The 27634-nt window shown below is 36.7% G+C and overlaps 1 protein-coding gene across 1 annotated transcript; it reads left to right on the top strand.

Moving 5' to 3' along the window:
- The first annotated feature begins 1278 nt into the window (after positions 1-1278).
- Positions 1279-24478, top strand: ESCO2 (establishment of sister chromatid cohesion N-acetyltransferase 2). Its single transcript, XM_090288459.1, has 11 exons — positions 1279-1340; positions 2712-2780; positions 3538-4369; positions 5979-6072; positions 12124-12181; positions 14894-15020; positions 16109-16240; positions 17108-17197; positions 18041-18184; positions 19849-20024; positions 24262-24478. Exons 2-11 carry the CDS (start codon positions 2728-2730, stop codon positions 24392-24394), a joined length of 1839 nt encoding a protein of 612 aa, XP_090144585.1. The 5' UTR covers positions 1279-1340; positions 2712-2727; the 3' UTR covers positions 24395-24478.
- The last annotated feature ends 3156 nt before the right edge of the window (positions 24479-27634 follow it).

Genomic DNA, 27634 nt, shown 5'->3' with positions numbered 1-27634 from the left:
TGGCATTATCTGCTTCCCCTCACCCCGAACAAGGGCTTTCTGTGAGCAGAAACTCCCTTTTTTCACAGCTGGGTATTCACAGAGCCAATTGCGGTACCTGAAACATCGGTAGTTCATTACATTTTGAATGAACCCAAATTCCTCCGCTATTCTCATTCTAGCTCCACCACTTGTAAGGCACACATTTGGGTTCTTTGTGTGCTTCACCTACGTCATCTGCAAAATAAAGGCGAGTAGAACAGCTAATTCCTAGATTATTTTGCTAGCGTTAAATAACTTAATAGGAAGAAAGGGTTAGAACACACCACTCAACTCAAATGAGTTGTTACTCCGGGATTTGAACTAGGACTGTTCTGCCTTTCTGATCTGCCAATTGTTAGCTGTGAGATTGAAAACCTATGAACCTTAGAGGTCTTCCTGCTGTAAAGTGGTAATAATCCCACTCTGGTAAAGCTCACATAGTACTTGGCATTGACCTATTTCTCTTATTTCATTCTGACTGCATTCTAGGAAGTTACGTGCATCACTTAAATTTATTTATAACTAAAAATGTTCCTTCGCTGAAGAGTGTTTAAAGTTGGTATGAATTAACCAGGCTAATTAAAAGGGAAAGTATACCAGGAGCTCGTTACACAAAGATAAAAGCAATAGCTAATAACGAATGAGTACTTTAGGAGTGTTCCAGCTCCTGAAAGCAAGAACCTAGTTATAGTCTATAAATAGTAATTGTTTTCAGACTCTTAGTTTTATTCTCCGTAAAATGGGTTTACCTCATAGGTTATGGTGTGGAGTGAATGAATTAAAACATGTAAAGCATACAAGAATGCATATAGCATGTATTAGTGCCATTATTTAAATTTTTTAAATTTAACTTGAAAAATAAAAGCTAGAAACCTAACTTAATAAAAAAAAGTTTAACGCTAAATTTTCAAATTTGAAATATAACTGCCCCGAGAATCTCGAGAGCCTACTTTACACCAAGTGACTCCAGAATGTTCAAGAGGACGTCTTTATTCTATGAAAAACTACAATTCCCAGAACGGACCTAAACAGGACCTGGGGAATGGAACCTGGCGCTGCCGCAAGGGATTGTGGATGGCATGGTTCCGGGAGAAGGGAGCGTTTCACCTCCCAAGGGCGGGAGAATCTTGGAGACCGCTTCCTGGATGGGGGGGGCCAATAACTGGTATACGACCAATCATCGATCCAGTTTCTGGAAGCGCTGAGAAGTGGCGAATCAGAACGCAGCAGCTTCAGTTTTGCCTGGCGCGCGACCATTTGAATACAGTGGCGGAGCAGCTGGCTTGACTGAGGAGAAGTCGCGGGCCCCTAGGTCCAAGGTAATTGCTGCAGCGGGGCTGAGGCTTGGGGTGGAGGACTGAGGAGAAAGGGAGATTCCAAAGAACGTGGTGGGGGTGAATGTCAAGGACGGAGGCCACCAACCGGTTCTCCGCAGTTCTGGGTCCCTGGGTTCCCATCTTCCTGACGCCGGAGTTTTCTTGTTCTTTTGCCCTCAAAGGTGTTTTTTTCCTCTTTCAGCCTTAGAAAAGGCCTTCCCTTAAGCCATAGCTGACATTAATTCCCAGAGACCCTAGTCTTTCTGTTTAACTTTGAAATTACACTTGTGTCATTTTAAAAAACATACCCGGTCCGAAGGAAGGGTGAGGGGAAACTTCCTGAGCAACATGCCATCTGCTCGAGTTAAAGGTGCATGATTGTTTATTGTCAGCAGCCTAAGGAGGTCAGGGTATTTTGCAAAAGGAAACAAGTGGCTTGGTTGAGGCTCCTCGGCTAGTAAAATAGAGTATTTCTTGCTGGACTCTGATGAAAGTTAGGAAAGCTTTATTGGATATACAGGCTATTGAAAAGCAGTTACACCTACAAAAAAATGTATTAAATGGAATATTAAGGGAGCGCAGATAGGATGGAAGCATGGGACAGCATCTAACAGTGGGAGGGGTGGAGTGAGGGCAACGGCAAGAGTGTTCGAACTTGGTGTGAATTAATCAGGCTAATTACAGAGGAAAGTGTGATTTAAAATGGGGTAAGAAATACTCCCTTCTTGGTAGGATCATTTTCCAGCTTGATACATATGTATTATCCCTGCTTTTATTTCCTGTTCTAATTGCTACTGTAATGTAGTATTTTTCCTTTTTTTTTACCTTCATCGTTTAAATCTTTATTAAAGTGATTTACTTGAAAAAAAAAATTTTCTTGAATCTTTATGGACCATCACCCATACAAAAACTAATTCAGACATTTAAGGTATATAGTAGTCCCTTTCTATATCGCGGATTCACTGTATCGCGGGATTTTAAAAAATATTATATTTAATTATCCTGGATTTTTTGCTATATGGCGGGATTTTGCGGTACTGTATACGTATGTTGTTAAAGTTATGTAGGTTTAAGTGTAGAATATGTTTAAAAACAGTGTTTATAAAACTGTGGAAAAGGTTAATAAGGGGGTGGGAAAGGTTAATGAGGGACTGGGAACGGTTTACAAGTGTGTGGGAAGAGTTTATAAAGCCTTAAGATGTATATATAAATACTAAAATATAAGGTTCCTACCTCACGGATTTTCACCCATCGCGGGGGGGGGGGTCTAGAACGTAATACCCGCGATAAGTGAGGGAATACTGTACTTTTGATATAGTGATTTCTATGTACATTGGATGAATTTGGTTATTATAATTGTCTTGTTGCTTTTAGGAGCTCAGTTAAGAAGATGTCAGCTTTTACTCCAAAGAAAAGGAAGCAGAATTCTTTGAATTGTGACACGTGAGTCTCATCTTATGGGTAGAAACTCTTAAAAAAGAAAAATTCACCTTCCTGTCTTTCTTAACCTTCTCTCTTCTATTTCTTAAAATATCAGTTCTTCCACTGGTCTACTCCTTGTGGCTGTAGTAATATTTTATATTCTAATTCTAGTCTGGAAATACTGTAAGCTTTCAAAATTAATTATTTACTGCTTTTGCAGGGAATTGGAGAAAGAGCTGTTTACTATGGCTTCAAGATGTATGTCAGATCTTTCATTACCTTGCTCCTTTCTGCTTTCTTATGTGATTCTTAACATAGTGTTTTGCATACAGTAGATGTTGGTCTGTAAGCCAGTCTAGAAAGTCTGTATACTCAGTACTTACTACATGTCATACCAAATATAAATTTCTCCCCACAGAACATGCCCTAATTACATAGAATTAATCATTTTAGAAGACCGCTCAAGCAAAGTATATAAGCTGTAATTTGTATATGGCCAGAACTTTAAAATAAGTTTTAAGACATACACATATACACACATATATGAAAATTTCTTTGTAAACAGTGTTTTCACAACCACTATCTTTAGAAAAATATTTGAGTGCATTGCTTGGTAAAAACAATTTGAGAATCCTATTGTTAAACTAATAGATAATATGTATGGATGGAGGTTTGGTGGAGGAGATGTAATGTTTTTAGTGTGACCTATAGATAGAGTTGTTGATTACTTAGATGCAAAATAATAATTCTTATCAATGGGCTTTGTTTCTTTTCATAGCCTATTGGACATTCCGTCAAAGAAGTCAATTTTGAACTTTACTGAAAATATATTTTCATCATCTAATGAAGAACACACTTGCCAAAGCAGTGATAAAAATGAAGAAAAGGTGCATTACCCTCAACAAAGCCATCTCATTTCAAGTGTGCTCCAAACAACTAAAAAAAATAGATTACCATCTGCAAATCAAGGTTCACCTTTTAAATCTTCTGTGTCTACTGTATCCTTTTACAACAAAAATAAGTGTTACCTCAGTCCATTGGAGAGAAAGATGATAAAAGAGAGTAGATCCATTTGTCAAAAAACTAATAATGAACTTAAGTCTTTTCCCAGTGTGACAGAAAAAGCGCAGGGAAAACCAGTCCGCTCCAAGAAGATGAAGAAAAAACCGAGAAAGAGCTTAACTGCTAAGTGTCAGCCAAGTTATAAGTGCATCAAGCCTGTATCGAAGAATTCTAAAAATTACCTGCAAAATCGAGTGGCCTACAAACCAAGTGCAGAGAAAGAGAACAATTGTTATTCAGCTGAGAACAATTTGCCTGCTCCTAGAGTTCTAAGCCGAAAAGTCAAACCACAAGTAACACTCCAGGGTGGAGCGGCATTTTTTGTTAGAAAAAAATCCTCTCTTAGAAAATTGTCTCTGGAAAATAAGTCAATCCTGGGACTCACCCAGGAGAATAAATCAGTAGCGATTAAAGATTCTGATGTAGAGACTGTCAGTGAAAGAAAAAGTTGTGAAACAAGGCAGGTGCCAAAGTGCTTGTTACTAGAAAAGGAACTGAACATTGAGCTGCTGGGTATGAGAAGTGAAAATGAAGAGAAATTAATAAAGGTAAAGGAAACTAAATATATCATTTGAAAAACTAAGTTGGCTATATAACAAAACTTTATATATACTATATATGTAATATAATGAAGAAAATTTTATTTTCCTTGTAGTCTGGAGGAATAGTACAGTTTAATCACTGTAAGAATTTAAAGGCAGGGTGGAAAGATGGAATCTTTCTCCCCTTTTTGACAGGTTTGGATTCTTCATTTTTCTCACTAAATCACATGTATACCGATTTAGATCAGTTTTGCTATTAATTTTAGTATTGCTATTAATTTTACTTACCTGCTGCCCTTGTAGGCATTTAAGTTTGCGGTTCCCACTGGAAATGTTTCTTCCTGTTTATCAAGTATTGCCAATGATGTATCATTGTTAAGTGGAACATGTTCTTGCTAGCTAAGCAATGATACCCTAATTCTACTAACTCTTCATAGTGTTTCTGCTAAAAACACACACACACAAAAACCCTGTATGTTGACAAGTGTTTTGGGTTTTGGTTACATGGGTATATATAAATTTATCAGAATTCATCAAACTATGTTCTTTATATCTTTTCACTTTATATAAATGTTCCTCAACTTTTTAAAAATTGGGGGACAATTCAAGCTAAAATTAATTCTTAATCCAGCAAAACAAAGTAGAGTGAGATCTGCATTTCTCCTAGCCATCTCCTGATTAGTATTCTCCGTAACTGTTTAACACAGTGACATGACAAATTCTCTGCGAAGACGCTCTTTTCTGCCTTATTTTCTGAGCTTCATTTTAAGGGGCTGGGTATTGGATTCTGTCTAATTGTCATTAGTTTGAGAAACTGCGCTTTCGTGCATCTCAAATTTGTGGAATGAGGCTCTCCTCTCTTAAGATTTTGTTAAATACCCCCTACTAGTATTCATCTCTACTAGTGAGGGGTGAATCCTGTTTTCATTATTGGGTACGTAACTTTTCCTCAGTTCATTATGGAGCTCTAAGAAATGACGAACTGATGGGTTGTCCTTTCTCTACTGAGATATTATGGTCTGGAATAGTTTGACTTTAATCAAAAGAACTTTCCCAACTTATATATTCTATAAGTCTCACCAAATTAGTAATGTTAGTGAAATTTGTCAGAATTTTTTCTACTTTGCTTTTCCCACTTCCCAGCTGCTGTCCCAAAAGTGGGAGTTAGAAGCCTCTCTGAATACTTCAGAATGTTCTTTTCCTTTCCTTGGCTGCCTGCTTTTAAACCTATGACAAAAGGCGGTCCCTTTCTGGTATAGTGACTAATGGGAAATTTTTGCCATTTTCACTAATTTTTTTTTGTTGTTGTTCAATTACAGAAAGGATGTTCTGTGATCTGCATTCTGCCGTCTTTATCAGAAATTATACATTTTTGATAGGGTGACAAATTGCAGACTTAAATATGCATGCTCTTTTAAAAGGTTATGTACATTTAGTAAACACAAAGGAAATTGTCCTTAAATAGGCTGGAAATTGAGGATTTAAAATCATGTTATAAAATAACTCATTAAATTAGATATTTTGTTTTAGAAGTATTTATTGGCATTCATTCACTAAATGGAAAATGATTAAGAATTTCAGGTTTTCTTTAATTTTACGTGTCCATTATCTTCAGGATTCATCACATGGAGTAGTTTCTTCAAGGGAACATAAACCTGATGAAAAGAACTGTTTTCCTTTGGAAGATTCTCACAGTGAGAACAAGGCAGGTAAGAGAAAACTTCTCAAAATGAGTTTATTATGACAATGCTTCATTACATGTATCAATATGAAATCATATGCAATTTTTTTTTAAGATTTTATTTTTAGAGAGAGGGGAAGGCAGGGGGTAAGAGGGGGAGAGAAACAATTAATGTGTGGTGGCCTCTCACGTGCCCCCAACTGGGAACCTGGCTCGCAACCCAGGCATGTGTCCTGACTGGGAATTGAACTGTCAACCCTTTGGTTCTCAGGCCAGTGTTTAATCCACTGAGCCACACCGGCCAGGGCATATATATATATATATATATATTTTTTTTTTTTTTTTAATATTTAGTGTATGTGCCTGCATTTCTAACTTTGTGTTTTGTGTTTATCTTGGTGACACCCTTTTGTTTGGTAAACAAGCGCAGGGCATTTTTTAAAGGAAGAGACAAGGAGACCTTAGGCTGGAAATTAAGACAAAATACTGATACTTAATTGGTCTAGGGGATATGGACAAGTTACTTAAGCTCTCTAGAGCTGGGTGTTCTCATATCTACCATGCCTGCTATTTACCCTAAATAATATGAAGGACTAAAAACAGTTTATGTTATATATTTGATCAAAGCCCAAATATAAGCAGAATTTACTAAGCCATAGAAAGGACACTGAATTAGGCATCAGGAACCTTGGAATTTTGTCTAGGTCTGCCACTAATTAACTGTGATTTAGAGAAAAGATCTCTAAAGTAAGGGTTAGTCTTAAATTTTAAATTCCTTTTCATTCTGAAATCCTATTACTATCTTGTGGTGTCATTGTTCAGTGAAACAATATTTACCAAGCTATGAATTTATAAAGAGGTTAATTAACATTCTACTAACCAACCAGGTTCTTGGTAACTTTACCTCATTGGTTATATCTAAAAATTTGGAAACTTAAATTCTAGGAATAGACATATTGACTATATATAGTGAGAAAATCTAGCTCATAGGAAGAAAACAAGATAAAAACTGAAAACAATCTGGAATAATAGCTCTTAAGAGGATCTGGTTTTGTATACGTATATATAATCTTATAAATATATATATTTATACATATCACGATTATTTATAATGGTAATAGCTAGTATTTACTCAGTGCTGAACATACATCAGGCAGTGCTAAGTATTTAGTATGTATTGTGTTTCCCATGACTTGTGCTATCATTGATATAATAGAATATGTAACAAAAATAATTGCTTTCTATTTACAGTAGTTATAAAAATTTTTAAATCAATTTATTTTAGTACATTGTCTTAAGTCTATTTAAAGAAAAATATTTAGTGAATAAAAATAATGCAGATGATATAAGGGATGGTAAAATTTATGATAATTATGGTTTATCATTTAATTCTCACCACAACCCTAGGAAATAGACTTGTATGCACATTTTATAGATGAGGGAACAGGCTTAGCCGTAGCAGATCAGATTCTCACCCATCTTGGCCTTGTTTCTACACAACGAGCTCTAATTATGTTTTTATTGCAAAGTTAAAAGTTTGCCCACTTTCGATATGTTATTTTTCTCTAATCAACTACTATTTTAATTTTGGATGTTTTTAAAAAATGAGCTTTATTCTGCAATAATTTTAGATTTATAGAAAAGTTGTGAAGATAGTACAGATAATTCCTGTGTATATCCCTCACCCTATTTCACCCAATGTCACCACCTTATATTGCTATGGTACATTTGTCAAAACTAAGAAACTCATGTTAGTACATTCCTATTAACTAAGCTCTTGACTTTGAGTTCACCAGTTTTTCCATGAATGTCCTCTTTCTATTCTTGGATCCAGTCCAGGATACCCCATTGCATTTACTTTTTATGTCTCCTTAGTCTCTTCTCTGTGACATTTTCTCAGTCTTTTCCTTGTTTCCATGTGTTTTTGTTTGTTTTTTTGGTACTGAACCCAGGTTTGGCTGCCTGCTGCTTCAGAAGCCAATACTAAAGAGGCAGGTGCTGGCTGGTGTAAGGAAAATGGCTTATTCAAGAGCTGGCAGGCTGAGAAGATGAGGGATTCTTGTCCCAAAACTCATCTTAATATTGCAGCACAGGCAGAGGTTTTTATAAGGAGGGAGAAGGAAAACAGCAGAGATAAGGAGGAGGGGGTTGAATAGTTCTCCACCTGCAGACCAGCACAGTCCATTCCGATAAGGATCTTGAAACTGGTCAAGTGATGGTCTGTCTGGTATGTGTCATCCTGGTACTATGGTTTAAGGTCAGCAAATCTTCCAGAGCTGGGATGCCTGAAGGTTGGAGTCCGTATCTTTTGAAGTTAGTTCCAAGGATTTTTATGCAAACATGCATAAGACTTGTTAGTCCGAGTCAGCATTTACAGAAACAATATCAAAAGGATAGTGGAGTGGGCTATGTTTTGACCTTGACATTTTTGAGGAGTACTCATCAGAATGTCCCTGAGTCTGGTTTTGTTGGATGTTTTTATTATGATTAAACTTGGGGTAATGGGTTCTGGGAAAGAATGCCACTGAGGTGAAGTACCCTTCTTACCACATAGGATTGGGGGTGCTGGTGTCCACGTGACATTACAGATGATGTTACCTCTATCACTTGGTTAGGGTGAGGTTTGCCAGGTCTCTCCATACTCTATTCTTTGGAAGCAGGTCACTAAGTCTAGCCCATCATTTCAGGGAGTGTTGGGGATTAAGCTCCATCTCCTGGAGTGGGGGAAATGTTCATATATATTATTTGGAATTCTACTGTAAGGAAGACTTGTCTCTTCATTCTCCTGTATTTATTCAATCTTTAGATAAATAAATGGACTCATGGATTCTTATCAGTATGGACTCATGAATATATACTTTATATTTTGGGTTATAATCTAATACTATGTTATTTATTCTATTGTTCAAAGTGTTCTAGTCAACCATTGTGAGATCTTTTCAAGTCGCTTCCCTTCGGCTTGTACCATCCTTTTGTGTTTTGAGCACTTCCTTACTATCTGGCACTAGTTAGATATTCCAGGCTTATCTTGTATTTCCCTTGTCCCAGTCCTAGAATCAGCCATTTCTCCAAGGAATCCTGGTTTCTTCTGTTGAGGAATAATATTTAGACACCAGTATCTGTTCTCAGTATGCTCATTGCTGCTGGAGTGTCATTGTTTCTAGGCCCTCTCAGCAGACGGGGTTAGGGAATATATGTGTGTCCATTAACCTGTGTATGCACACATGTCTATACTTGTTTCTGTATATATACTAAAGAAACATAAGTTCAAGTGGGATGTTTCTGACTCTAATCCAGTACCACAAGGTTTACCTCTTTCTTTCTTGTTTATCTGTAACTTCCCTTAGACAGTGAAAAGCCTAGTTCTCACTGATCACTATCCACCTAATTAATTCTTCATTCCCATACCTGCAGAACAGTTTCAGAATTGTTAATTCATATAATCTGTGAGAAACAAATTTACCGACTAGAGAAATGTGTGGTCCTTTTGTCTTTAGCCTTGTAATTTCTAGTCCAAACCTTGTTTTGTAAAGTTGCATCAGACAGTTTCCCCTTCTTTCCCTACCTCCTTCAGTTAGCTATGCCAAATAGTTGTAACACAGTTAGAGTCACTTGTCACAGTCTGCAGTACAGCTCAGGACCCCTCAACATGTGCTTGATTATCTTTTCACATACATTACATTTCACTGTTTGTTATATACATTTCTGTGGGTTTTGTCAAGTGCATAGAGCCATATATCAACTACCCTGGTACCCTACAAAATAATCTCCCACCCTAAAGTTTACCTCTTCTCATCCCCTTGGCCACCACTAATTTGTTTTCTGTCCCTGTGGTTTTACTATAAATAGAATTGTTTTCTTTCATTATTTTTTCATTATTTCTTTCATTATAATTTCTGGCTCTTTCTCTTCTCCTGATTTGGATGTTGGCACATTTAAAGTTGTTCCAGAGGTTCCTAAGCCTCTCCTCATTTTTTAAAATTCTCATTTCCTCCTTCATTACCGGTTGACGGTTTATTTTTTCCTTTTGTTCCAAATTATTGATTTGGATCCTGGCTTCCTTTCCTTCATTGTGGGTTTCCTGTACATTTTCCTTTATTTAACTTAGTGTATCCTTCATTTCTTCCTTTATTTTGTGGCCGTACTCAATGAGTTCTCTGCGCGTACTAATTACCCGTGTTTTGAATTCTGCTTCTGATAGGTTGGCTAGCTCTGTTGTTTAGTTCTTTTTCTGGAGTTTGCTCTGTTCTTTCATTTGGGCCATATTTCTTTGCCTCCTCAATTTGGCAGCCACCCTGTGTTTGTTTCTATGTGTTAGGTAAAGCTGCTTTTACTGCTTGTCTTAGTGGCATGGCCTATGTAGAAAAGGCACCTGTAAATTGTGTGGGGCAGAGCCTTAGGTAGTTACCAGGGCAGAGCAACCCGCTTCACTGCTTTGTGGCTCTGGGGGACAGGGGAGCTCAGAGAGGGGACAGTGCCACTGCCTGTCTTCTGGAGGCCTGCTTGGTACTCGCCTTGCTTCCAGTCACCTCACCCACCTCCCATATGTGATTGGCGCCCTTCTAGCTGCTGCCGTGGGGTTTACATACATTCTAAGCCCATGTGGACCCTTTATGCAGTGAAAATCCAGCAATTTCTTCCAGCGGCCCAACCCCCACTGGTTTTTACAGCCAGAGGTAATGGTATATATCTTTCCGGTGCTAGAACCCTGGGCTGTGTGGTCTGGCATCACTCCTAAGCCATCCCTCCCGATTTTTATACACCACACGTGAATGTGGGACCGTTTGTTCTGCTGCCACCACCTCCACCACTGCTGCCTCTTCTCCAAGCCACAGCACCTTTCCACCCTGTCTCTGTGACTCTGCCCCTCCTACCTGTCTGGATGATCTGGCTTCTTTAAATCCTTGGTTGTTGGACTTCCATACAGCTTGATTTTCTGATGGTTCTGGGTACTATTTGTTTTTGAGATCTGGTTGTATTCTTTTTATGGCTGTGCAAGGAGGCGAAGCATGTCTACCTATACCTCCATCTTGACCAGAAGTCCTGTTGTCAGTTTTTTGATGTTAGCCATTTTAATAGGTGTGTGGTGATATCTCATTGTGCTTTTTTTTAAAGAGTTTATTTATTTACTTTTTTTAGAGAAAGGGAAGGGAGAGAGAAAGAGTGGGAGAAAAACATCAATGTGTGAGATATACATCAGTTGGTCACCTCTTGCCCTCAAGTGGGGGCCTGGCCCTCAACCCAGGCATGTGCTCTGACTGGGAATCGAACCCACAACATTTCAGTTCATAGGCCAGCGCTTAATCTACTGAGCCACACCAGTCAGCTTGTTGTGCTTTTCATTTGACAAATGATGCAAAGCATCTTTTCATGTGTTTATTTGCCATCTGTATTTATGTCTTCGTGAACTGTCTATTCAGATCTTTTGCCCATTTTTAATTGGATTTTTTTTTATTGCTGAGTTTTAAGAGTCCTTTTTCTATTCTGGATAAAAGTCGTTGATTAAAAATATGATTGCAAGTATTTACTCCCAGTCTGTGGCTTGTCCTTTCATTTTCTTAAGTATTTTTTTGCAGAGCAAAATGTTTACATTTGATAAAGTCCAGCTTAATTTGTCTCTCATGTATTGTGATTTTTGTGTTTTATGTAAAAACTTAGCACCAAACCCGAGTTCATGTGGATTTTTCTTATTTTCTTCTAGAGCTTTTATAGTTTCACATTTTACATTTAGATGTGTGATCCATTTTGAGCCAGTGTATGTATGTGAGGGTTTTCATTTTTTGCATATGGATGTCTAGTTCCAGCACTGTTTGTTGACTGTCTTTCCTCTATTGAATCGCCTTTGCCTTTTGTCAAAAATCAGTTCATTATTATTTGAAACATCTGTTTCTAGGCTCTCTATGTTGTTCCATTGATCTGTTTGTCTATCTTTTTGCCAATACCATACTGTCTTGATTACTGTTAAGCCATGAAGTAAAATAATGGGAGTATTTTGGTCTTATTAGCCTTTAGAATCTTAAGCTATAAAAATTTGAGTTTACTTTTAATACAAATTATTGCTGTTTTTGTCCCCTACCAGTTTCTCCTGAGTTCACTGTCTATCCCATCTTCAGTGCTTCTTCAGTCAATACAAAAAGGTAGGAATTGCTCTTGTTTTGATGTTAAATGGTTATTTAATTATGAGTCCTATGAGTCTCTTTTTCTTTGTTATACTACTTTATTTGGAGAACAGTATTTTCTTCTCCACTAAGGGAATATTAAGAATAGAAATTGAAATCACGCCCTTTCATAGAAACATCTTAAGCTTCAGTAATAATTGCTAACATTTTTATATAGAACGTAGCCCATACTAAGTAGTTTATATCCATTATCCTACTCAATCCTTGCAATATCCTAGAAGGAAGATACTATTCTCAATTCCATTTTTAGCAGAGGAAACTTATTAATTCAGCCACAGTTACACAACTATTAGGTGAAAGAGCCAGGACTAGAATCCATATCTGAATCAAAGTCCCTTAGGCTATATTGTCTTCCCTGGGTGATAATAAATTAGTAATAGTTAATGTTTAATGAGCATTTACAACCTTAGATGTAGGTACCATTATTAGCCCCATTTTATAGATGAGAAAACTCTGGCCAGAGGAGCAGGCAGCTTGATGCTATTGTATATCTCAGCTGAAGCTACCACTGTCCTGGTCAAAGCTAAGAGGAGTATGTAGGGAGCCATGGATGGATGTGAGCCTGATAGTTGGAAAGCTCTGAAAAAGAAGTTTCTTATAGTCTGAACATCTTCTAAGCAGCTTTGATAGTTCTCTCCCTATTTAATGATAAATGACTACAGGTATTGAGCAAGGAAATTCCTAGCTAAGTTCTCCCATCTCAGGTGCCCTTTACCAGAGATTGGGTTGGGTGGGTAACCTTCCCCCTTCAAAGGCTGTACATAGTCCTATTTTTTTCACCTTTCACTTTTCTCATCGATGTCTTCTTTCATGATTGTTTATTAAGGGTTGAAATCTATCACAGTTAGCTGATAAAGGTGTGTAAACTAATTTAATCTAGCATAAAGAGATATTAGGGTACTATTGATTGAGTCATTTGAAATTGCTCTTATGTAGGACCCACAAGGTCCTGCAATTTCTTGTGGTTTAATCCGTTTACTTTAGGTAGACTACAGATTCTCTAGGTTCACAGTCTCACATTCATTTTTTTGTTTATTCCTTCAATTGGCAAACGTTTATAGAGTATTATGTGGTATTGAACTATACTGAGTTTTTAGGTATGTGAAGACAAATAACACATGGTCCTGCTATCAAGGAAGTTATCATTAGAGGAAGACAGACGTTTAAATAAATACATATGATGAAGTGTTAAAATTGCTAAGAGATTGTGGTCATGCACGCTGCGATTAGAAAAGCTGAGTCACTTAGCAAAGGGTGCATGAGGAGGCCTGTGTCAGCAACCTGGACGAGTGTTTTCTGTGTTACAGGTATTGGAGAGGTACCATTAGCAGCTTGTCAAAGCAGTTTAAGGGCATTATAGCCAGCATTTTTTAAATGGAATAATGCATCTCTCACATAGTAAATGTGTTTAGTGAAACATTTTTTAAAGTTATATGTGTGTATCTCTGTTGGTCATGATGTAAAATATATTTCTTCCCATAGGTTAGTGAAGTCATTTTGAAAGCCCTTCTAATCAAATGATCACAGGACAAGACAGCTTGGCTTAGTTTAAAGCATCAGACAATTTTTCCCCCAGTGTTTTCTTCTTGTCAAGTTTTTTTTCTGTTTGAATTTCTTGCTTTAGGCACTTGCTTAGTCTCCTTGCCTGTTTTTCTTACCTCTACTCTAGAGGTATCTATTGCTTTGCTCCTTGGAAAACCAAGGTCCTTTTTATTATAAGTCAAGGGTTACAAACTCAGTGCCTACAGAGCCAGCAAAGCTGGGTGGAGACAAGCCAGCTGGAGAATGCATGCCCCATCTAAAAGAGCATTGCTGTCTAGCTTCATTTAGTAGGTTCTTTGAAGAAATAGAGGTCAGGGTCAGTGACCTTGTGGAGTCTCTTGCAATATTGGAAATATACATTTTTAGGTGAAATCTCTGGATTTTTAAAATATTAGTAGCTAATCCTAAATTTTAAGCACTGTGAATCATTCAAAACTGATCTGCTAGCTGAATTTGGCCTGAGGGGCTTCAATCTGCAACCTCTATAAGGCAATCCTAACATTCTTTCCTAATGGGAAAAGGTTGCCTTGACAACATCTATCCAGTCAAAAACTTGTCTTCCTAAGAATTTGAGAATCGTAGGGTGTTGCTTTAGGTATGAGGACAAGTGCATGTATTAGCCTCAACCACCGCCCAAGTGAAAAGTTGTTGGTTCATATATGCTAATGGCTGACTTCCTGTGGATCTGTGAGCTTTAATATTAGAGTCTACTTATTTGTTGTGGTATTCCAGGAATTTCTGTATACCTACATGGGTAAATATTGTCCTAAGATGTGTAAGGCAAACAAAAGATTATTTTTTATGAGTGAAGTCAAATTACAAAAAGATATCCTGCTTACGTGCATCTAATACCACAGAGGAAAGTCCCTTAAACTTGGAGTTACAAGACGAGGATTGGAGTCTTAGGACCATTCCTTACTTGTTACACTACCTTCAATAAATTACTGATCCTGAATGGGCCTGAGGTTTCTCATTGTTCTTAGTCTTATTACTTTATCAAGTTATTATCTAGAGAAAGCACTAAAAATTGTCAGCTGCTCTGTAAATGTTATATACATATCAGTTTTCTTTTCTATTCCTTAAGCACTTTAAATTATTAAATAACATTTGTCAACTTTCTATTTCAAGATCTCTAGTTGAAGAACAGTCTTCTGTGGGATCCGTCACACCTACTAACTTCTTGAAACAGATCAATACACAGAAAAGTACTAATGCCAGAGATACAAATAAAGAAACGAAAGACCAGCTCATCATTGTGAGTAGATTCAAAACCAAGCTCCTCCTGTACATGGCTCTCACTTATAGAACATGAAATCACACATGTTGTCTTAGCATACGTAGTTAACATGGGTTACTTTGAGTTTTGTAAATGCCAGCTTTGTTGTAATGGCAGCATTTAAAGCTAGTCAAGTGAATTTTCAAATTTATACTGTTGGGCGTTACTAGTAATTTAGCAGAATGCAGATGAATAAGCTGTCTTCAGATAAGGAGTATTATTGTTGATCAGCAAAAGATTTAATAAGAATGGCTACATTGTATTAGACTTGGATTTGGCAAATTATGGCCATGGGCCAAGTATGAACCATGGCCTATGAGCTTAAAACGGCGCTTACATTTTTTAAAGGTTGTGGGTAAGGAGAAGAATATGTGACAAATCCTGTGTGGTCTGCAAATCATAAAATATTTATTATTTGGCCCTTAGACTGTTCTGAACCTGGTATTTTCAGTAACATTAAGCAAGTCCTTATGAGATAGCATAGGGGTTAGTTAATAAGCCACGACATTGAATATTCCTAATTTCCCTATTTATTTATCTGTGCTTTCCCTTAACTTTTGTTATGTATCATATTTATTTTTAGCAACTCTTGGGGTAAAGAATTTTAATATTCCTAAATACGTAAGGGAAAAATACTATATAACGAATATAGAAGTCCTAACATTTTTGCCTTTGCCTTTGAAACAAGGCTTTTCTTAGGTTTCTATTTAAGAACTTAATAAAGAAGTTTCCATTATTCATCTCAGCTCTACATTTTATGATTTAATCTTATTCCTTCTTAGAACTAGATAGCTAACTAAAGAATCTTGACTTTTTTTTTTTTTTTTACATGTCCATTCCAAGAAATAGTTCCATTTCTTTTATTAATTTATTGCATTTTTAGGTCTTTTCTTTTTCATTTTGTTTGGAGGAGGGAGGAGAAGGAGGATATAGTAACAAGGCTTTCATTTAGTATTTCACTTGTGCCAGCATAAAAGAAAAATAGGGGAAATTTGAGCGAATGGTTATGTGAACTAGACGTAGAGCTATTTGTGGTATGTTTGATGGCTCCTCCCTCCCCTTAACAGGACGCAGGTCAGAAGCGTTTTGGAGCCACCATGTGTAAGTCGTGTGGCATGATCTATAGTGCGTCTAGCCCTGAAGATGAACTGCAGCATGTCCAGTATCACCACAGATTTCTGGAGGGCATCAAGTACACAGTAAGTCAAAATATACTCTTTCAATTTGTTCTGAGAGTAAAACTGCTTTAAAAGATGCGTCTTTTGCTTAAATATTGAAAGACTTATATATCCATAAATATCTCATCATCTGCAGTTTTATTGTCCTTAGTATTTGAGACTAACAGTATTTAAAAGTTAAAAAGTGCTATTTTAAACTATCTATCCTAATATATTAGAAGTATTGTTCTAGGTTAAGTGAATACCTTGCAATCTTACCTCTAGGTTTCTGAGCAGATACAAAATTCAAAGACAAGAGGATGCCCCAACCCTTTTAATTTCTTCTTTATAGACAGTCTTAGAAAACAGTTTTTCTGTGACTTCTCCAGGCTTTTTCTTTTCTGAGAGAGGTCTCTTTATCAATCGACTTTCAGGTCCAAATACATCCTATTGTTGGCCTTATCTTTATGATTGTACATGATACTCAAATGCATCATCCCCCCCCCGCCCCACCATTTTTATTGCTGTGGTTTGTATCTTCATTATATTTTTAGCCTGGTTTATTATTCTACCCATTCCCCACTTCCCCACTCCTAATAATTTATTTTTTTCTAAGTTAGTAGGTATGGTGGACCCTACCTATTCCTGTGAAGGGCATTTTTTTGGCTTTGTCTTATTTTATAATATATTATGTATGTACAGGTCTCCCAATCCAGTGTTAGCCCCTTCAGGCCAGGCACTTTGTTTTAGGCATCATTTATTTTCTTTCCCCCATTTTTAATTGGATTTTGTTCCATCTTTTTTTTATATCATTCACTGTTCTATTTGTCCCCTCCAGACTAAATTATTTATTTAATGTTTTGGGTTTTTTTCCTTTTTCAAATTAAACTGGCTTTTTTCCTTTGGCAGGGCTGGAAAAAAGAACGTGTAGTAGCAGAGTTTTGGGATGGGAAGATTGTGTTGGTGTTGCCACATGATCCCAGTTATGCTATCAAAAAGGTGTGGAACATTAGCTTTTTAATCCTCACTCTCCTCTTACCTCCTCTCCCCCACCAAGAAATCACCTATGTTGAAGTGTAAAGCTCCTTTGCTGATATAGATAATCCTCTTCGATATACATGTAAGGATGATTTTCATAGTAGTTCATACAAAACTAAACTTAAAATTATAAGACAAATAAAGGAATGGCAGTTGGAGTTTAAAGGCAACACATTATGCTCTGACTGGTGTGGCTTAGTTGTTTGGGCCTCCTCCCACAAAGAGAAACGTTGCTGATTCGATTCTGATTCTGGGTCAGGGCACACGTCTGGGTTGCAGGTTCGGTCCCCAGTTGGTCAGGATGCTGCGAGAGGCAACCAGTCAATATTCCTCTCCTTTTCTCTCCCTCCCTTCCCCTCTCTAAAAATAAATATTTTTAAAAAGATAGACACAGCTTATCCTTTACATTTATCTTTCACTTGTGAACTAAACTTTTCCATGTTGAGAGATGAATGGCTCCGGAGTCATTTCTTGTGTTAGTGTGGCCTGTATTTATTTGGGCAATGAACAAAGCTGAAACAAAATCTCGCTTGGCACTAATACTCCTTCTCCCTCCCAGGAGTCTGAATTTCTTTCTGCTGAAAGTAATCTTTAACATAGGTTCTTAAAACCCTGTTTCCAAAGTGGCAGATACATGCATCAACAGTGAAATAATTTGGGGGGAGAGGGGCATGTAAATTTAGGAAATAGAGATACAAGGGGCAAAAATGATAGTAATCATAAATTTTGTGTATATACTGTAATTTTAGTTTCTATTGTACTTTTTAAAGCAAATTTGTCTCTTTCGGTTTTTAAAATCATTAGGTAGAAGATGTCCAAGAACTCGTTGATAGTGAATTGGGCTTCCAGCAAGTTGTTCCCAGATGTCCAAACAAAACCAAAACTTTTCTCTTTGTATCTGATGAAAAGAAAGTAGTTGGGTGTTTAATTGCAGAGCCTATCACACAGGTATGTTGTAAGTCTTTTAAATTATTGGCATAAATTAGTTGGGAGAAGTCTCAGTAAGCATTTAAGGCTACTACCATAAATAACTTTTCTTTTTCTAGTGAAACATCCTTGACCATATGAATAATTGCAGTTGTTTATTTCTGTTGGTATTTGGTATTTTGCCCTAAATAAGTCAGTCTCATGTTCATGTAGTCATTTCTATACCTGGCCTCTAAAGTGTAGTGATTTAAAATAAGCAAATCTGTAGACCCCAGTTTTTGAATATATGGTTTACTGCAGGTTAAAACAAGGTGGGCAAAAGTAGTTTTACAGTTTGGGTATACAAAACAGTTTATTCTTGTATTATTATTGATTATTATATTTATTTGTATTATTTTTCTTCTTTTTGTTCCTATTATTGTAGGTTTTTGTATCCTTATATATCTTAGGTAATGATGGCTGGTAATTTAACCTACTTTTATTCAACCCTGTATATTTGCCAAAATAGTCATTACTTGTTCCTTAATTAAAATCTACTTTAGGTACTAATTAGCAATGTTCTAGAAAAGGAGCACACTACAGCCTATGGGCCAAATGTGGCTGCCACCCACCTGTTTTTATAAATAAAGTTTTATTGGAACATAGCCATGCTTATTTATTTCTGTGTTATATGTGGTTGCTTTTGTGCTACAATGGCAAGTTAGAGTGGGTGCAACAGAGACCACACGCCTCAAAGAGCCTAAAATATTTGTAATTTGGCCCCTTACAGAAGAAGTTGCCAAACCTTGTTCTAGAAGAGAAAGATGTAGTTTTTGCCTCCAAGGATCTTACAGGGTAATCTTTAGCTAGAGATTTATAGTTCAAATATGTTCTTTTTTATCTGTATCATATTCCAGACTTATATCTCCTTCCTTTTAAAATAGTTATCTCACTGTATCATGAAATGAATCTGGCATAAACTTACACTTTTTGGTGGAGGGGGAAAGGTGGGAGTGATTTTAAAGAATGTTGTTGATGATACAGTACCTCTGTACTTTGAGTGTGGTGGTGGTTAAATGAATTACGAATATAGGTATAATGACTTTGTCATGAAACTATACATACATTATACCCATATTAATTTCTTGGTTTTGGCATTGTACCATAGTTATGGAGGATGTAACCCTTAGGGGAAACTGGGTAAAGCATACATGGGTCCTCTCTGCACTAGTTTTCAACTTCCTATGAATCTGTAATTACTTCAAAATAAAAAGTTTTCTTAAAAAACCATACATGCCAACCAAATTTTATAGTTAACATGTAAAAATCTTCTTCTGTGTTAAGAGTTTTTAAAAATATCATATATATATTAGGGTGGAGAGGATGGGAGAAGTTTACGTATTTTATGTACTAAAACTCAATCTGATATTTTTTTCTTTACAGTTTTTATTTTAATAAAAGAGGGAAGTTTCATAATGGTATGTAGTACACTGACATGTTGGAAATACCTTAACACCACTAGTATGTTTTCAAGCATTCTGTGACTATAAAAGAACAGGGATTCAATAAATACGAGAGTTTTGACATTTTTGGTGAAGGTATAATAATACTAATTTTAGACAAGTTTTGCTTAAGGAATGGTTTTTAAAAAGAAACACAAACTTATCTGTCTCGTTAACTCTAGATGCTTCTGTATATCATTGCAGGCCTCCCGTGTCCTGTCTGAACCAACCGGTCCAGAATCCCCAAACTCTAAAGAATGTCACAGGGCTTGGCAGTGTTCAGATGTACCAGTACCTGCAGTCTGTGGGATAAGTAGAATCTGGGTCTTCAGATTAAAGAGAAGAAAGCGCATTGCAAGACGACTGGTAGATACTCTTAGGTAAGAAATAAAATAAAATGGACCTAGATTGGTTTTCCCAGAACTATTCCCAACTCATGACCCAAAGGAAATGATGTTGATAAGATACTTCTATGTAAATTCTATCAAAGTCAGGTTGGGTAAGGCAACTAAACTAAATTAAATATACTTAGTTTAGGACACAACATTCCAGGTCTGAAACATTCTAACCCAGTGCTTTTCAAACTACCTGTGGTAAAAGAGTAGTTTAATTTGTTATAGACCAACACTTTAATAAACAAAAGTAAAGATGAATTGCTAGAAAATAAAATAGAAAAACAAAACAAAAAAGTGGGAGATATAAGCCCTTATTTTGATTCAATAGACGTAAAATTAGCATTTCAATAAATATTTAATATGATTAAATATAAAACAAAGAAAATGCAAATTTAGAATTACAGAAATGGTATGTGTCCATTGATTGTGTATGAGTAGGTAATTAATAAAGATTTACTTTAACTTTTAAGTGTAAATAATGTAAAAGTGAATTAGTAAGAATCCACAGAGTGGGAGAAAATATTTGCAAATCATTTATCTAATAAAGGTCTATTATATCTAGAATAAAAGAACCCTTTTAACACAATAATAAAAAGACATATAACCTAATTTAAAGATGGGCAGGATTTCAATAGACATTTCTCCAAAGAGGAAATACAAATAGCTGATAAACAGATGAAAATATGCTCAACATAATTAGTTACCCAAACCAAATCATGAATCAAAACCACAGTGAGATACCACTTCATACCCGCTAGGATGACTGATCAAAAAAAGGAAAAATAAGTGTTGGTGAGGAATGTGAAATGGTGCAGCTGCTGTGGAAACAGTCTGGCAGTTTCTCAGAAAAAAACTTAAGATATGACCCAGCAATTGTACTCCTAGCTATATATGCAAAATAAATGAAAGCATAAACCCACACAAAAACTGGTATGCAAATGTTCATAGCAGCATTATTCATAATAGCCAAAAAAGCATGAACAACCAAGTTCATAATTAATGGATATATACAATGTGGTATATCCATACAGTGATACAATGAGATATTATTCAGCCACAAAAAGGAAGGGCAGACTGATGGATACTACAGCATGGATGAACCTTGAAAACATTATGCTAAGTGAAATAAGCCAGTCACGAAAGACCCCGTATTGTATGATTCCACTTACAGGAAATATCCAGAATAGGCAAATCTGTAGAAAGTAGATTAGTAGTTTCCAGGGCCTGACGGAAGGGTCAGTGGAGTGATGACAAATGGGTACATGGTCTTTTGCGGGTAATGAAAGTCTTCCAGAATTAGGTACTGGTGATGTTTGCAGTTTTGTATTATTACTAAAGAAGCACTGAATTGTACTCTTTGAAGGATTGAGTCTTCTGGCACATGAATCATATCACAAAAATAAATTAGCGATTCAGTTTTAAACTCCTGTGTATTAACACTGTATATTGATCTTAAAGTTTCTAATGTGACAAATGAGCTTATTTCTTGCTCATGTTAATTTACCTAATCTAGATTGGATGGGTGAGTTTCACAACACCTGTTCTCTCAACTTCCATACTTGATAACAGATTACAAACCAGTGATGGACCACAGTTTGAGTAGCAGTACTACTCTAGCCTTTTGAGCTCTATACACTTTTTAAGAAAGAACACCAAAGACCACTGTGGGGATCCAGTCTTGGGTCATAATCCTACTCACCCACATATACTTTATAAAGCGGAGCAGTGAGGAAAATTGGTGTCTGTAGATTTTTATTGGATAGTTAATTATGAAATACCTCTTTCCTATATTTTATATTAAGAGATACATAAATTTGATATGAGGAATACCAGAATCTAACCTAGTTCCACCAGGAAGGAAGTCTAGTGCTCCACAGACTTGAAAGTGGCTATGAATCACCTGGGGGTCTTCTTAAAATGCAGGTTTGGTTCAGTAGATCAGCGTAGGGCCTGAGATTCTGCATTCCTAGTAAGCTCTCAGGTGATGCTGAATGTTGTTGGTCTGTAAATCATACTTTGAGTACTAAGGCAGTAGGTTATCTCCAAGCAATAATGAATAAAAATTAAGTTACCCTCAGAGGAGAAATAAAAAGCACACTCATTTGAAAACATATCTTTCTGACATGTCTGTTGAAGATATAGGTAACATAATAGCTAGCTATCCTGTATTTGAGGACCCTTAGGCTGAATTGTTTCTTGTCTATACAGGCAGTACTGTATATGTTTAAATCCTCACAAGAGTAAAATACTATTCCTAGTGATTTTACATAAGAATCACCTGAGGTTCAGATGGAATTATTAAGTACAAGCTTACGCTGATGAGCCAGCTAGTAAAAGGATAGTTAGGGCTCAAATTTATAGGTACAATGTTTTTTCTATAGCTGATATCACTAATAAAGACAGTAAGAACTCTTTAATCAAGCCAATATTTTGCATTGGACATTCAGCAATAAATACTACTTAATTATATATTAAGGATACCAGAAGCTTAACTTTTAATTGAATCAAATCCTTTAAGTTTTTATTTTGAAGTAGTTAAAAAAAAAAAAAAAAAAAAGTAGCAAGAATAGTAAAACGAAAGCCCTGGCTGCTGTGGCTCAGTGGATTGAGTGTTGGCCTGCGAGCCAAGTGTCGCTGGTGCGATTCCCAGTCAGGGCATATGATTAGGTTGCACGTCAGGTCCCCAGTTGGGGGCGCAAGTAAGAGGCAACCACATAGTGATGTTTCTCTCCCTCTCTTTCTCCTTTCCCCTCTCTCTAAAAATAAATAAATAAATAAACAAATAAATACATAAATTATTTAAAAAAAAAAATAGTAGAACGAACTCCCATATGCCTTTGTCCAGATTCATCCAGTTTTAACATTTACTTTCTTTGTACTTCAGTGTATATTTCTTAAGAACAAGGATATTTTCTTACATAAGCAGTTCAGTGATCAAATTCAGGATATTTAATATTGATATAATGCTTTTAACTAATATATAGTTCATATTTCAGTTTTGTCATTTGTCTCAAATATCCTTTGTAGCATTTTACCCCTGTCCAGGATTGCAAATTGTCCTCAGTGGTTAACTCTTTAATCCTTGTTTTCCTTAACCTGGACCAGTTTTTTAAACTGTCTTTTATGACATTGAAGAGTACAGGCCAGTTACTTTATAGACTATCCCGCAATTTTGTTGAATTCTTTCAACCATTTCATTTTATTTTGATCCTAATTGAGCTCTGAATCAAGGAGAGTTGTAGTCAAAATGCAGATTAGTTTTTGCCTTCTTAAAGCTCTAAGTATGTGGCGTAGTTGAAAAGAATATTGGTTAAAATCGGTGATGGGTTTCTTTGGTTTTCGTTATCATGGCTTTTATTTACTTTAAATATTTTTTACTTATTTTTAGAGAGAGGGGAATGGAGGGAGGAGAGGGAGAGAAACATTGATGAGCGAGAGCTACATTGATTGCCTCTCACACGCCCCCAACTGGGGGACCTGGCTCACAACCCAGGCACGTGCTGCAACTGGGAATTGAACCAGTGACCTTTTGGTTCTAAGGCTGGCACTTAATTCACTGAGCCAAACCAGGAAGGGCTATGGTGTTTAATTAGCAATGTTATATCTCTTATTAGTTGCTCAGCTGGATGGTTTGTATGATTCCCTTTGTCTCACAATGTTTTCTGGACCTCAATTTTCCATCTCTAAAATCTAAAGCATTAAGTCATGCCCTGGCCCAGTGACTTGGTTGGAGTGTCATCCAACACACCAAAAGTCTGCAGCATCGATCCCTGGTCAGGGCACAAAGCTAGGTTGCAGGATCTATTTCTGGTTGGAGCGCATACAGGAGGCAGCAGACTGATGTTTCATCTTCAGGTGAGGATTTAAAAAATGATAAAGCATTAAGTGACTTGATCATTTAATAAGATGTAATTTTCTTTTAAGAGAGAGGGAAAGGGAGGGAGAGGGGGAGAAACATTAATCGGTTGCCTTTCATATGTGCCCCAGTAGGGGACTGAATCCTCAACCCAGGTATGTGCCCTGAACCAAACCCCTGACCTCTCAGTTTATGGAATGACACTCCAACCAACTGAGCCACACTGGCCAGGGCTAAAATTTTAATTTTAATTGAGTATTTAGAGATTTAATTTTTATGTTTGGATTGCTTTAAAATAAATTGTGCTAATGTTTAATCAGAATTTAATTTGGTTCCATTTTTAAAATGTCTTTTCCTCTTTTTTAGGAATCGCTTCATGTTTGGCTGTTTTCTCAGGACTGATGAAATAGCATTTTCTGACCCAACACCAGACGGCAAGTTATTTGCAACCAAGTACTGCAACACCCCTAATTTCCTTGTATACAATTTTAATAGTTAAAGTCTGTTTCAACTATGGAATAGTTACTATATGGATAAGTTCAGACAGCTTCTTATATAAGAACAATTTAGCAAATGTAAAAATAAAAAAATACCAAGATATACACACAAACACAAACTGCTGTTCTTTATGAGTTGAAAAGTCAGGGATAGATTTGTTGAAAAGTATCTGGAAATTCAGAGAAAGGAGAAATCTTTGAATGATGTATATGACTAGCACTCTGAATCCTTAATTATGAAACTCAGTAGATACCTGCCTCTTACATAAGAACACTGACAAAGCAAGGTGGCTTTTGACAGAAATGTGAAGACTTACCTTTTATAGAGCACTTTTGACCTGGGATTATCTCATGCTGAATCAGAAGCAAATAGGCAAATTTAAAGACATAATTTTCATGCCCAGTTTTTAAAGGTAATTCCTGAATTCTGTACACAGAATTCTCACCTTACAGGTAGGGGCTCAGTTTGAATATATTTAGAAAGTTTCAAATTTCTGATAGGGTAAGATGGTAAAGAATGATTTCCATATGCTTTTATGTAGAACAGAATTCTATAGTTTGTTTTCATCTCTTTAAAAATCACTAATCAAATCAATTCTCACCAGATTTAATTAAAACAGTAGTTGCACTATTGTCATTTAATTTTAGGTGTATGCTAATTTTGCTACTTATCTTCAGTGAACTTATTATTCATGACTGAAATTCATCAACAAAATGGATGCCCCAGTTGGGATTAGATATGGTTGGTTACACTTAACACCGTTTTGCATGTTTAATATACCTCTTCTTTCTCCTGAGACATCTGACAAAATGTACAGTATTAGAACCAAGGTTAGTGAATGAATACTAGGCTGACTGGTCAGAGAACATGACATTATATAGATACAGCTAAATGTTTTAATCTTTTTAAAAATAAGTTTTCTATTATAATTCTTGGATCTTTTGAAAAGCAAAGTATTCAGATTGTTGATTCTAAAAAACATTTAACTGCTATCTAGCAATTCTCCAGGGAAGTAGTTTTCCAGGTTATAATTTTACGTAGGGAATGTTCATTTATGTTCTTTTATTTGCCTGTTAGTTAACATGGTTCCAAAAGTTAAAAGGCTGAGTTCCAAAAAGAATGTGGAAATGTTAAAACTGTAATTATGCAAACATTTTAATGTTATATTCTGCACTGCTGTTTTTTCTTTGTTTTAAATATTTTATTTTAAAAATTTTATTAACATTATTTCTTCAACGCTTTTGTGATGGATCAATTAAAATTCTTTTCGATATTCTCTTTGCCTGTTCTCATACAATTGAATACTAATTTTCTTTTTATTTTTTGTGGTTATAAAAATAGTACATGCTCTTTGTAAAAAAAAAAAAAATCATTGAAAACATACGTATATCCATCCACACACTAATCTGCACAGGGATATTTATAGCAGCTTTATTCATAATTGTAAAAATTTGGAAGCAACCAAGATGTTCTTTGGTAAATGAACAAACAGCTATATCGACAGTCGATTACTATTCAGCACTGAAAAGAAGCCACAGGATTTTGGCCAAGATGGAGGTCTAGACAGACATGTTGCATCTCCTTCCACAACTAAGAAGGAATACAACTACCTCAAAACTAGAGACATCCAGAAGTTCCAGAAAAATGAGCTGCATGAAAGTCCAACAAAGAAAGATATAATAGAAGAAATATCCAGACAGGTAGGAGGGGGCAGAGCTGGGGCGGAGAGGACACAGAGTGGTGGTGGCAGCAGCAGTGGCAGTGGCAGGCCGGTGGAAAGTGCAGTCACACATTTAAAAAAGTCAGAAGGGACACCTGGGGAGTGCTACCAGCACCAGACCAGACCATGCAGCTCAGGGTCCCAGTGCTGGGGAAAATCAAGCCTCATTGCTTCTGACTGTGCAAACCAGTGGGGGTTGAGACGGAGGCAGAAACTGCCGGTCTCTCAACAGAGTCCGCTTGTTTAAAGGGTCCCCACAGTCCTAGAACATCTGCAAACCCACCCACTCTGGGAACGACAGCCAGGGCAACAACTAGAGAGGCGCCAGTCTCATACAGCGTGGGAGAAGTGCCTGGAAAAGGGGCAAGTGCTGAACAAGCGGCAATTGTTTCCTCTCAGACCCCTCCCCGACATACAGTGCCACAAAGTGGTGAAACAGGTCACCCTCTACTGACCAGAAAACCTAAGGCTCTGCCCCTTACAATGTAACAGGAGCAACAGCTCTGCCTAAGACACAGGCAAACAAACACAGGAGACTGTCAAGATGAGGAGACAGAGAAGTATGGCCCAAAAGAGGGAATGGATCAAGGTTCCAGTGGGAGAACTAAGCGACAGATGCAGAGTTCAAAACACTGGTGATAAAGATGCTCACAGGCCTGACAGATATGCTTAAGTACTGCAGATGCATAAGGGAAGAAGTGAAGGCTATGCTAAATGAAATGAAGGAAAACCCACACAAAACCAATGGTGAAGGGAAGGAAACTGGGGTTCAAATCAATGATTTGGAACATAAGGAAGAAAAAAACAGTCAAGAACAGAATGAGGAAACAAGAATTGAAAAAATGAGGAGAGGCTTAGGAACCGCTGGGACTACTTTAAACATGCCGACATCCGAACCATAGGGGTGCCAGAAAAAGAGGAAGAGCAAGAAATTGAAAACTTATGTGAAAAAATAATGAAGGAAAACTTCCCTAATTTGGCGAAGGAAATAGATATACAAGTCCAAGAAGCACAGACAGTCCCAAACAAGCTAGACCCAAAGAGGATCACACCAAGACACATCATAATTAAAATGCCAAAGGTTCAAGATAAAGAATCTTAAAAGCAGCAAGAGAAAAGCAGTTACCTACAAAGGGGTGCCTATAAGACAACTGATTTCTCAAAAGAAACTTTGCAGGCAAGAAGGGACTGGCAAGCAGATTCAATGGGATGAAAAGCAAGGACCTACAACCAAGACTACTCTACCCAGCAAAGCTATCATTTAGAATGGAAGGGCAGATGAAGTGCTTCCCAGACAAGGTAAAGCTAAAGTTCATCATCCCCAAGCTCTTATTAATATGAAATGTCAAAGGGACTTATTTAAGAAAAAGATCAACACTATAAACATTAAAATGACAACAAACTCACAACTATCAACAACTGATTCTAAAAAATAAAAACAAAAACTAAGCAAACAGCCAGAACAGGAATAGACTCATAGGTATGGAGATCATCTGGAGGGTTATCAGCTGGGAGTGGTAA

This window comes from Furipterus horrens, unplaced genomic scaffold (genome assembly GCF_987537825.1).
Source record: "Furipterus horrens unplaced genomic scaffold, mFurHor1.1.pri manual_scaffold_10, whole genome shotgun sequence".
NCBI classification, from domain to species: Eukaryota; Metazoa; Chordata; class Mammalia; order Chiroptera; family Furipteridae; genus Furipterus; species Furipterus horrens.
Note: the sequence above shows the minus strand (reverse complement) of the source record. Positions and strands in the feature narration are given on the sequence as shown.